Source organism: Stegostoma tigrinum, chromosome 2 (assembly GCF_030684315.1).
Source record: "Stegostoma tigrinum isolate sSteTig4 chromosome 2, sSteTig4.hap1, whole genome shotgun sequence".
Lineage (NCBI taxonomy): Eukaryota > Metazoa > Chordata > Chondrichthyes > Orectolobiformes > Stegostomatidae > Stegostoma > Stegostoma tigrinum.
In genome coordinates this window covers 79161483-79174335 of record NC_081355.1, presented here as the reverse complement: position 1 = coordinate 79174335, position 12853 = coordinate 79161483, and the positions used below count along the sequence as shown (strand labels likewise).

Sequence of the window (12853 nt, the reverse complement as noted above, 5' to 3'; positions counted from 1 at the left end):
GTTGTACAAGTAAATGAAAATAAAAATTAGGAGAGATGTGAAGGAGCACCTGATGTGCAATCAGACATTTTACATTTTTGCATAGTCAAAAGTAACACCAAAGTCTCTGTTTAATGAAGGTATTATTCAAGAAATTGTCAGATCATAGATCATAGAACCCCTACAGTATGGAAACAGGCCCTTTGGCCCAACAAGTCCACACCAGCCCTCAGAGCATCCCACCCAGACCCATCCATCATAACCCACCTAATCTACACATCCCTGAACACTATGGGCAATTTAGCATTGCCAGTCCACCTAGCCTGCACATCTTTGTGCTCTTAATTAGTTTCATTGTTTAATTAAGTCCTTTAATTAAGGACTTGTTTCATTTTTAAAATTGTGCTGTATTATTTTCACAAATACAACATAAGCAAAAGTGATATCATTACTTTAACATCTTTTGAGCAAATTACCATGAAAACCAGGTTTGTTCACAGTTTAAAGGCTTGTGCAGGTACAATATTCAATGCAGTCAGTTACCATCATCTTACCAGAGGACACTTGCTCCAGGATGTCCATTCAGTCATAACACAATCGTCAGGGCACGGTAGTTTGCATTGCCTGGAACCTAGGGGCATTTCTTCTGGATCACAGAGGTAGTCCTCAACAGGTTCAATGGGGCCATCCATTGTATTCTGCATGCACCTAAAGTCAAAAACAGCGATTTAGTTTGACACGCACTTGAACAAAAAAGGCTCAGCTTTGCTTAGGTCAGTGCATTCATTTGTTCAAACCCTCAAATGTTAAATGAAAATCGTTAAGTGACTTCTTATCTTCTACGTGGAAATTAACTTTTATCCTTAGCTTTCTCTCACCCAGAAAACTGCTGTTGTCTAGTTACAGAAGCTTCTTTACTGTTATGTATTTTTTATCAGACTTCGGTTGACTCTTGTAAGTCAAAAATATTGTGCTTGTCTATCCATGGAAATTTCTTTGGCAGCTTTTGCTGTTTGACTATTAAAGCAATTAATCTCTTTGGAGGGCTAGAAATACTGGGAGGCATTTTACATTGATGACTCACTAGTTGGGTTTGTGGTTGGGGTGATGAATGGTTGGGTAACAAGTATAAAACCCAAAAATAAGAGTAGTGTATCTGTCAGTGGTTCTTTAACCTGACACTGCTTTCACCTAATTCAAAACTGTCGAAAGTTTGGATATACTTCTTGATAAGGTCCCTGCATATGAATGTATATTGTTTCTAGCAAGTGAAAGTGAATCATGTTATAAGTTTCAGAGATAGTAGGAACTGCAGGTGTTGGAGAATCTGAGATAACACGGTATAGAGCTGAATGAACACAGCAGGCCAAGCAGCATCAGACGAGCAGGAAGGCTGATGTTTTGGGCCTAGACCTTTCAAGAAGGGTTATCTCATGTTATCTCACGTTATAAGTTTGACTGATTATTTTAAATTGGCTGTTAATGTAGCCACTAGTCCATTCAGGATTCAATCAGGCATCACAACTAACAGCAGACTTTGTTTTGGGAGTTTACAGTCTGTTGTCTGCCAATTATGACCAACCAAAGAAATACACTGCTTGATTTAATCAGCCAGTCACTGGGATGTCTGATCAATTTACTTGGCATTTCCCCAAAAGTAATATTCAGACATAACATTGTGTGATAGACAATATATCTTATTGGGCTGACAGCAACAGCCTGTCATTAGAAAATGCCATTCATGTAGCCACTGGATAGGGCCAGCATGAAATTAACAACCTTTCCAGCATTTGGCACTTCTTTCTCCTTCACTATAAATTGTTGTGATCATCTGAAACTCAGCAATCTTGCATTTGTCTTGTTGACTGTAAAACTAAAAGCTGTGACAACCAATGTCTCTTTAGAGCAATATTCAAGCTCTTTGCTGCCAAACAACTGAGCATAATGTTTCTGTTTCACATTTGAGCACAGAAATATTTGTCTCTGACACTTTCCGGTTTTGTCTATTGTTGTTACTATTGCTTAAGTGGCCTATTCGCTTGTGACTAACGATAAGACTTCACTCAAAACAGCAGAAGGGAAATGATTGATTGTCATAACACTTTGTGTTTGTGAAATGTGAATTGCATGTTATTCAGTACTTGGCTGTCAGGTAAATGGCTGTCGGAATCTACCTGAAGTTTACCATCCCATGCATCAGGGCTCATGTTGAATTATTTGTCATATCACATCCCTCCTTCTCCGACACAAAGACTTTGTCCTGTGAGACTGGCCCCTTCTAAAAGGCCAAACATTGCTGCACAGCAATGATGTGCAAAATAAAGCACTTCATGTTAATTTGGGAGATCATGGACAAGGCAATTTAAAGGGAACCTCAGACCTAGCCAAGGACTGGTGCACATTTGCAAAATGCCAATAGATTGTTCCTTGACACATCTGGTTGTCCTATGCCTTTTATTGTTTCATTTCAGTGGCTATAGCTCATTGTTTAGGTTTCTCAAGGGTATCAAAAGCCACATGCGTTTTAAGTGGAAATGTATTTTATCTCCAAGTAAGCAACTGGAACTGCTTCCTAAAGGTGGGAAACATTTTGCAGTTGAACACCTGACATACATTGATGAATGGCAAATCCCTGTGGTTTTCGAACACTCCTGAGTATTCCAAGGATGAATTCACTGCAACATGCACGCAGAGAATATTGCCCAGCATCTGTGAAAACCTGCCAGTATTGTGCATTCAGGTTTGCAATCATTCTGGTCAATGTAATTGATGAAAAAGTCCATATAATTGCTAGCCATGCCAAACAATGACATTGAACACTTGTGTAATGCACCAATTAAAAGCTGATTGCACAATTCTACAAGCATGTGACAGAGCCTTGTGATGAATCAATGAGGAATAAATGGAGAATAATGGTAACTTTGACAGCCATGTGTAAATTGTGCTCACCAGGCTGCAAATGACTTCCAACTATCTGACATGATATCTGAGCCTCCTGAGGTCCTGTTGTTCTAACACAGTAAGGATGTGCATCTTTTGTTGGCACACACACACCACGTCCCTGGTATTGTCTCTTTGGAGCTATGCCTTTTTGTTTATCCCCTTTCTCCTGTAAAGTAGCAAGTCTGCGACAGAAAAGCTGCTGCTGATCTTGCTATTCCTGCTGCTTATCATCTTTATCCTCATCTGAGGTCCAAAACAAAACAGCATAAGGGCCCCTCCTAATCTGAAAGACCAGAGCTCATGTGGAGATTAAATAGGAATTTCCAAAGTTGCAGAAGTCGTCCCAAAATTAGTAAGAATAAATTCTCAAATAAAGTACTGTACAATTACAATTACACAAAACTAGGCAAAAAATAACACCAATAATGTCCTAGCACATATTGGAATATATGCCTGTCATTTCTTCAGTCCTATTAATTGCTGTTCTGTGACTTTGCTTTCACTGCTAAACTCCAGGGAACTGGGGAGTCTGTGCACCCATAGTTAAATTGCACAACCAAGTTAAAATAGTTCTTAACGAGCTATTAACATATTGAAATGAGCAATCCCTCTGCCTGAAGGAATTATTCTCAGGCAGCCTATTGCAATGCAGTTGATTGGGAAAATTCAGGTGATGCAACCAGCTTTCTATCATGCTGTCAATGTATTGTATATTCTTCATTAAATTCCAACTGTTCCCAAAACCACTCACTACTACAAATAAAAATGACACCCCAATGTTTCAAGACCAGCATGAGATCTATTAATTTCATCTGAAAACTGAACTTGCTCATGTTGCATTTTGCGATCAGTAAAATTAAAAATACCTCCCACTATTCTGTATCCAAGTAATTGATAAATATGGAGATTAAGCTCCCAATGAAGTTCCCTGCAGTATTATAGAACACAGAACAGGACAGCACAGGAACAGGCTCCTTGCTCCATCATGTCTGGGCCAACTAATCCCATCTGCCTGCACATGGTTCATATCCCTCTATTCCCTGCCTTTTCATGTGGCTGTATAATCTCTTCTTAAACATTGCTATTGTGTCTGATTCTACCACCTCCCCAGCTGTGCATTCCAGATACCTACCACCCACTGTGTAAGTAAACATTTTGTGCACATCTCCTTTAAACTTCTCACCCTCTCACTTTAAAACTTTGCCTCCCAGAATTTGACATTTTTACTCTGGGAAAAAGACCCTGACGAATCACCCTATCCATGCATCTCATATTTTCATATACTCCTATCAGGTTGCCTCCCAGCCTTGATAGAATTTCTGTTTCTGTAGCATCCTGGTAAACATCTTTAGCGCTCTCTCCAAAGCTTCCACAACCTTCTGATGAAGTGGTGATTAGAACTGCACACAATTCTCCAGATGTGGCCTAACTAAAAAGTTTTATACAACTGTAACATGACTTGACAACTTCTATACTCAATGCTCCAAACAATGAAGGTGAGCATGCCTTTTGCCTTCTTTAGCACCCTTATCCATTTTTAGTGAGCTATGAATTTGCACCCAAAATCCCTCTGTATATATAAGTGCCCCTCAGTGTCCTGCCATTAACTGCATTCTTTCCTCTTGTATTTGAGCTGCATCACCTCATACTTTTCCAGATTAAACTCTGTTATTTCTCCACCCATCTGTCCAAGTGATGTTTCTCCTGCTGTATCCTTTGACAACATTCCTCATTGGCTAGAACATAGGACATAGAACATAGAACATAGAACAATATTGCGCAGAATAGGTCCTTCGGCCCTCGATGTTGCGTCAAACTGTGAACTAATCTAAGCCCATCCCCCTACACTATCCCATCATCATCCATCTGCTTATCCAAGGACTGTTTAAATGCCCATAATGTGGCTGAGTTCACTACATTGGCAGGCAGGGCGTTCCACGCCCTTACCACTCTCTGAGTAAAGAACCTGCCTCTGATATCTGTCTTAAATCTATCACCCCTCAATTTGTAGCTATACCCCCTCGTACAAGCTGACATTATCATCCTCGGAAAAAGACTCTCACTGTCCACCCGATCTAATCCTCTGATCATCTTGTATGTCTCTATTAAATCTCTTCTTAGCCTTCTTCTCTCCAATGAGAACAGAAACTAGTCCCTCAGCTTTTGTTTATAAGGCCTTCGCTCCAGACCAGGCAACATCCTGGTAAATTTCCTCTGCACCTTTTCCAATGCTTCCAAATCCTTCCTGGAATGGGGCGACCAGACCTGCATGCAATATTCCAAGCGAGGCCGCACTAGCGTTTTGTACAGTTGCAGCATGACATCACGGTTCCGGAACTCAATCCCTCTACTAATAAAACCTAACACACTGTAAGCCTTCTTAACTGCACTATCAACCTGGGTGGTAACTTTCAGGGATCTATGTACATGGACACCAAGATCCCTCTGCACATCCACACTACCAAGAATCTTTCCACTGACCCCGTATTCTGTCTTCCTATTATTCCTCCCAAAGTGAATCACCTCACATTTATCTGCATTGAACTCCATTTGCCACCTTTCAGCCCAATTGTGCAGTTTATCCAAGTCTCCCTGCAGCCTGCAACATTCTTCCACACTGTCCACCACTCCACCGACTTTAGTGTCATCTGCAAACTTACTAACCCATCCACCTCTGCTTGCGTCCAAGTCATTTATAAAAATGACAAACAGCAGTGGTCCCAAAACCGATCCTTGAGGCACACCACTAGTAACCGGACTCCAGACTGAATATTTTCCATCAACCACCACTCACTTCCTAAATCTCCCTATTTTCCCTCCGTATTTTCTCCAATAGCCTACCATGTGGAACTTTATCAAAGGCTTTACTGAAGTCCATGTACACCACGTCAACTGCCCTACCTTCATCCACTTGCTTGGCCACTTTCTCAAAAACTCAATGAGGTTTGTGAGACACGACCTGCCCTTGACGAATCCATGCTGACTATCTCCAATCAAATTTTTGCTTGCTAGATGATCATAAATCCTATCTCTTAAAATCCTTTCAAATACTTTTCCTACAATAGACGTGAGGCTCACAGGTCTATAATTACCTGGATCATCTCTACTGCCCTTCTTGAACAAGGGCACAACATTTGCAATCCTCCAGTCCTCTGGTACTAAACCTGTAGACAATGAGGACTCAAAGACTAAGGCCAAAAGCTCCGCCACCTCCTCCCTAGCTTCCCAGAGAATCCTCGGAAAAATCCCATCTGGCTCAGGGGATATATTTACCTTCACACCTTCTAGAATTGATAACACCTCCTCCTTACTAACCTCAATCCTTTCAATTCTAGAAGTCCGTAACTCAGTCTTCTCCTCTACAATATTCTCCTACAATTCTGCAAATCCTCTTGTCATTGGCAAACTTACTCATCATATCACCTACATTTTTATCTAAATCATTTAAAATATACCACAAACAACAGAGGTCTCAGCACTCAGTTGTGCAGAACAGTACTGGCCCAGAATTCCAGTCAGAAAAACGCTCCTCCACAATTATCCTCGGTCTACGAAGATCAAGCCAATTTTGTATACAACTGACCAACTCACTGTGGATGCCATGTGACTTAATCTTCTAGACCCGCTTACCATGAGGAACCTGGTCAAAAGCTTTTGAAAAGACCACTGCCCTCCACTCCTCAAAGCTCTTGTCACTTCCTCAAAAAACTCAATCAAGTTTGTGAGAGAAGACCTTTCCCTCACAAAGCCAAGCTAACTATCCCTATTAAGTTCAACCTTTTTCAGAGTGCGTATAAATCTTGTCCCTAATAATCTTCTTCAATAATTTCCCACCCCTGATGAAGGCTTACCGGATTTCTATTTTACTGGATTATCCCTGATGCCCTTCTTAAAAAAGAAACAATGTTGGCTATTCTCCAATCTTCAGGGACCTCACCTGTGGCTAAAGAAGGAACAAAGATTTCTGTCAAGGTCCCGGTACTCTCTTCCCTTTCCTCCTTCAGTATCCTGGGATAGATCGCATCAGGGCTTGGAGACTTATTTACCTTAATGCTTTTAAGACACTGAACATCTCTTTTCTTCTTAATTTTGATGTCCCCTAGAGTTTCAATATACCTGTCTGTAATCTACAATTATCCATGCCATTCTCCTTGGTGAATACCAATGCAAAGTACTCATTAAGGTCTTCACCCACTCCTCTGACTCCACATTTAAATTCCTCCTTTGTCCTTGAGTGGATCTGCCCTCTTGGTCCATATATATATATATATATATATATAAAGTGCCCTTGACAAGTAATATACCTGGAATTCTCCTTAATATTACTTGTCAAGGGCACTTCATGGCTCCGTTTAAGCCTCCTTATTTCTTGCTTAAGTTCTCTCCTGCTTCCTTTATGTTCCTCAAGGGCCCTGTTTGATTTCAGTTCCCAAAACTTATATATGCTTTTTTTTCCCTTTTTTACTAAACTTTCAGTATCTCTTGTCATTCGAAGTTCCTGATTTTTGCCTTCTGTCTATTTCATCCCTTCAGGATCGTGCTGGTCCTGAACACTGATCAATTGTTCGTTAAAGGATTCTGTCATGCCAGATGTGGATTTACACTCAAACTGCAGCCCCCAGTGTAATTTCCCCAGTTCCTGCCTAAAACTGTTGTAATTAGCTGTTCCCAATTTAGCACTTTCACCCAAGGACCGATCGTATCCTTATCCATAACTGTCTCAAAATTTAGGCAATTATCATCACTTTTCATAAAATGCTCCCCCACTGAAACATTGATCATCTGGCCAGGTTCATTCCTTAATATCTGGTCTAGTACAACCCCTTCCCTAGTTGGATGATCTCTCTTGGTTGAGGGTGTTGGCGCAATATCCCCCCTGCAGTGGTTGAGAATGCCCTCAACCGTGTCTCCTGCATTTCCTGCAACTCATCCCTCACATCGTGTCCCCGCAATAACCACCAAAAGAGAATTCTCCTCGTCCTCACGTACCACCCCACCAACCTCCGGATCCAACTCATCAACCTATGACACTTCCGCCATCTGCAATCCGAACCCACCAAAGATATTTTTCCCTCCCCACCCTTGTCTGCCTTCCAGAGAGACCACTCTCTCCGTGACTCCCTTGTCCATTCCACACTCCCCTCCAACCCCACCACACCCGGCACCTTCCCCTGCAACCGCAGCAAGTGCTACACTTGCCCCCATACCTCCTCCCTCACCCCCATCCCAGGGCCCACAAAATCTCCCCTCTCCCTACTGCATCCCAAAACCAACCCAGCTCATCCCCGTCTCCCTAACCTGTTCTTCCTGTCCCATCCTCCCACCTCAAGCCGCACACCCATTTCCTTCCTACTAACCTCATCCCACCCGCCTGAGCTGTCTGATCTTCCTGGACTGGCCTATCCCCTCCCTACTTCCCCACCAACACTCACCTCTACTGGCTCCATCCCCGCCTCTTTGACTTGTCTGTCTCCTCTCCACCTATCTTCTCCTCTAAAATCTTCGATCCGCCTCCCCTTGTCTCTCTATTTATTTCAGTACCCTCTCCCCCTCCCCCTTTTCTGATGAAGGGTCTAGGCTTGAAATGTCAGCTTTTGTGCTCCAAAGATTCTGCTTGGCCTGCTGTATTCATCCAGCTCCACACTTTGTTACATCAGAAGCAATACCAAGTTTTCTTGACGAGGTATGAAACTGTTGGAAGCTGCGAAACAGGACTACTTACCTACCAAATAGCATAAACAGCAAGTGACAGACAATGTTAAGCAATTCCACAACTAGTCAATCAGATCTAAGCTCTGCCGCCCTGCCACATACACACATAAATGATGGTGACCAAATGAACAACTCACTGGAGCAGAAGGCTTCACAAGGATCCACTCCCTCAATGTTGGAGGAGTCAAATACAGAGAATCATTCAAGTCCTACAGTGTGGAAACAGGCCATTTAACCCATCAGGTCCATACCAACCCTCTGCAGAGCATCACACTATGGCAATTTATTATGGCCAACCCACCTAGCCTGCGCATTTATGGATGGTGGGAGGAAACTAGAGCATCCAGAGGAAACCCACACAGACACAGGGAGAATGTGTAAACTCCACACAGACAGTCGCCCAAGTCTGGAACTGAACCTGGGTCCCTGGCACTGTGAGGCAGCAGTGCTAACCACTGAGCCACTGTGCCGGCCACATCAGTGCATGAGATAAGGCTGCCACATTTGCACCAGGCTTCAGCTACTAGTGCTGGGTGAATGATCCATCTTGGTCTCCTCCAGAGGGCCCCAGGATCACAGGTGCCAGTCTCCAGCCAATCCAATTCACTCCACATTGTATCAAGAAACAGTTAGGGTCACTGGGTAATGGACTATGGCCAGTGACAACATTCTTGAGATAGTACTGAAGGCAAGTGCTCCAGAATTTTCCACAACCTCTAGCCAAGCTGGTCCAGCATAACTACAACACTGGCGTCTACCCAACAATGTGAAAAATTGCCCAGGTATGTCCTTTACACAAAAAGCTGAACAAATCCAAACTGACCAGTTACAGCCCAGTCTATTCTCGACCATCAGTAAAGTGGTAGAAGGTATCATCAATACTGCTAACTGGCAGGTCCTGCTTAACAACGAAGTGCTCAATGTCACCCAGTTTGGGTTCCTCCAGGGGTTCTGACCTCATTACAACCTTGGTTCACACAGGAGCAACACAGCTGAACTCCAGATGTGAGGTAAGAGTGGCTGCTTTTGACATCAAGGCCACATTTGAATGAATGTGGCATAAGAACCCCTATCGAAATAGGAATCAATGGAAATTGGAAGAAAATTGAGACTGGTTGAAGTCATACTCAGTACAATGTAAGGTAGTTATGATTGTTGGAGGTTGGCCAACTCAGCTCCAGGACATCTCTGCAGAAGTTCCTCAGTGTCCCAGTCCCAAACATCTTCAGCTGCTTCATCAATATTTTCCCTTCGTCATAAGGTCAGAAGTGGGATGCTTGCTGATGACTGCATTATATTCAAAACCATTCACTACTCAATTTACAATTAAGCAGTCCATGGCCAAAAGCAGCAAGATCTATAAATTTTAAGGTATGCGTTACAAAGAGACAAGTAATATTTGCGTCACTTAAGTGTCTGGCGATGACTATCTTCAACAAAACAGAATCTAAGTATAATCTAAGAATACTGGAATTCAATAGCATTACCAGACTGCATCCCTCATCATCAACATCCCGGAGATTGCCATTGACCAGACACTGAACTGAGCTAGCCGTATAAATACAATGGATACAAGAGCAGGTCATGGCCTAGGAACTCTGCAGTGGCTAACTCACTTCCTAACTCCTCAATGCCGATCCAGAATCTATAAGGTGCAAGTAGGATTGTGATCGAATGTTCTTCACTTTTCTGAGTGAGTGCAACTCCAAAAACGCTAAAGGAGCTTGACATGATCCAAGTCAAAGCTTGCTTGGCACCACGTCCACACACATTCAGTAGCAGCAGTATGCACCATCTACCAGAAATTCACCACGGCTCCTGACAGAACTTCTCCTAAACCCATGACCACTGCCATCTAGAAGGACAAGAGCACCAGATATATGGGAAACACTATTACTTAGAAGTTACCCTCCAAGTCACTTACTATCCTGATTTGGAATAATATTGCCATTCCTTCAGTGTCACTGGGTCAAAATCCTGGAACTCTCTCACAGCATTACAAACTTACCTACATGAAAAGGACCACAGTGATTTGTGGAAGCAGCTTTGCAACATGTTCTCAAAGGTAGCTGGAGATGGGCAGCAAATCCTGGCTCTGCCAGTGCCACATTCCACAAATGAATAAAAAAAAGTATACATTGTCACAGGAAGTGAGGCAAAATAACATGTGAGACAAATGTTATAGTGTAAGGAAATGTGTGTAGCAGAGTGCTCCAGAGGTGTGTTACACTTGAATATAAATCCCTGTATTTATTTTAGCAATCATTTGTGTTTCGTATATTTGTGCTAAAAACCAAAAACACAACATTGTAGCAGTGATGCAAAATGTTTAATGTGTTAGTAGTGTCCAACATAATCACAAGCACAACATTTTGGACAAAGGGAGAAGTCAAAAAGCCTTGAGCGATAATAAAGGTAGATGGAAGCAGCAGCAGGAACAATATTTCAGATTAGATTCAAAAATGACTCTCAACAATCAACATTCTGAACAAGTGAGTAACTGAAAACCAAATCTTATGGGAATAGTAGTCAATCAGAAAAGAACAGTTATTTATCTGAATCAGAATCAGTCTATAAAAATCGATCGAAACCATGGCTGCAAGACAGCAGCACCATTTGCTTTAAAACATTTGAGATTTTCTGTTGAGAAGAGCTCAATAGGCAGATAGTGTCAGAAAGTCATACAGCATGGAAACAGACCTTAAATCTATGCCATCTAGTTTTGGGATCCCCTACTCTGTAGAAAAGACTTTGGCTTTGCACCTTATCTATGTCCCTCTTGATTTTATAAACCTCTATAAAGTTAGCCCTCAGCATCTTATGGGCCAGGGAAAAAAAGTCCCAGTTTATCGAGCCTCTCTTTGTAACTCAAACTTGCCAGTCTTGGTAACATCTATGTAAACCTTGATTGCAGATTCTCCCTGTATAGTAGTTGAAAGGCTGTGTTGCAGCAACAGAGCTCTGAATAAGGCAGAAGTCCTGTACACCAAGCACAGAAGCTTTGTATTAACTTTTCTTCACGAAAAGTTGTTAAATAAAAAAAGTTAAGGGAAAAAAATGCTTGGAAAATGAATTCTTAGAAGCAACAAATATTCATGCTTTTATCATCAAACATGCAATTGTTGATGGAAGGTTCAGGATGCCTTTCATGAATTTTAACTATTTCAACAGCATATGGAGTCAGAAGTTTTAGATATGATAATCAAGGAACATAAAAAATACTAGCAATGACGTTATCCCTTGCACCAATACTTTGGGACATCAGAAGCAAACCAGAAGGGCCCATTTCAACTCTGGACAATACTGCAAGATCAACAAAGAGTCATGGTTAAATTTGGAAGCCATCACATTAGATCCAAAGAAACCTTCATCAGTGGATGTTGAGACAAAGGCAACTATTGCAATTTTTCACATGCTTTCTGAGAGAATCAGGGAGCTGTTACCCCAATACAAGCATTCCAAAAGAATCTTGACAAGATCAAGAAACAACATCAACAATCTACTCAGAGATGACAGAAAATGTGAAGCCATTGCAGCAAGGAGGCAATACAGGTTCTCAGAACAGCAATAACCGTAGGTAAGCTAATCAAGACAACCAGATAACACAAGGCATGTGGTAAGTGTTGTCGCATGCATTAGCCACAAACTGCTCTGCATTCAGCAGCACCAATCAGGCATATAGTCTAAAAGGAAACTGGACAAAATTGTGTTGAAAGTGGTAGTGAAGAAGCAGTCAGAAACCACAGTTCAACCAAAAATGATTTGAGGAGCCTTTGGTGAAAGCCCCAGAGGAAGTGTCAAAGATCTGTGATGAACCATTTTCTTATTAAGTGATCATCACAAATAGAGCAATGTTGCGGAAGAATAGATGTCATCTGTGAAAGCTATCCAGTAGCAACATGTTCAATGTTCCTACTGCATCAATAACACCTTCTCAAGTTATGAGACTGGAATTAGGGTAGATGACAACGCAACATTCAAGTACAAGATCATTGTCGGCTCAATCCATGAGGTAAGAGAAAGGAGTTAACCATTCCAGATTTCAGCAAAGTGTCACTGTTACCAAACCAGCCTAGGTTAGCAGACACTTGTACATATTAAACACTCTAACAATGTGTAAATATTGTTCATAATTATCCTAGTCCAATATATTGACCATTTATAAAATGTACTGTTTTGCCATTTAAGAAGATAAGATGTTATAATATTGCTTCAATTG

General features: G+C 41.7%; 1 protein-coding gene across 1 annotated transcript in view; it reads right to left on the bottom strand.

The window, feature by feature from the left end:
* LOC125464190 (thrombospondin type-1 domain-containing protein 7A-like) overlaps positions 1 to 12853 on the bottom strand; it is a 561444-nt gene that overhangs the window by 43443 nt on the left and 505148 nt on the right. Inside the window, exon 20 of the mRNA XM_059654908.1 lies at positions 534 to 687. Within this exon, the coding sequence (XP_059510891.1) occupies positions 534 to 687 (154 nt within the window). The remainder of the gene's footprint in view (positions 1 to 533; positions 688 to 12853) is intronic.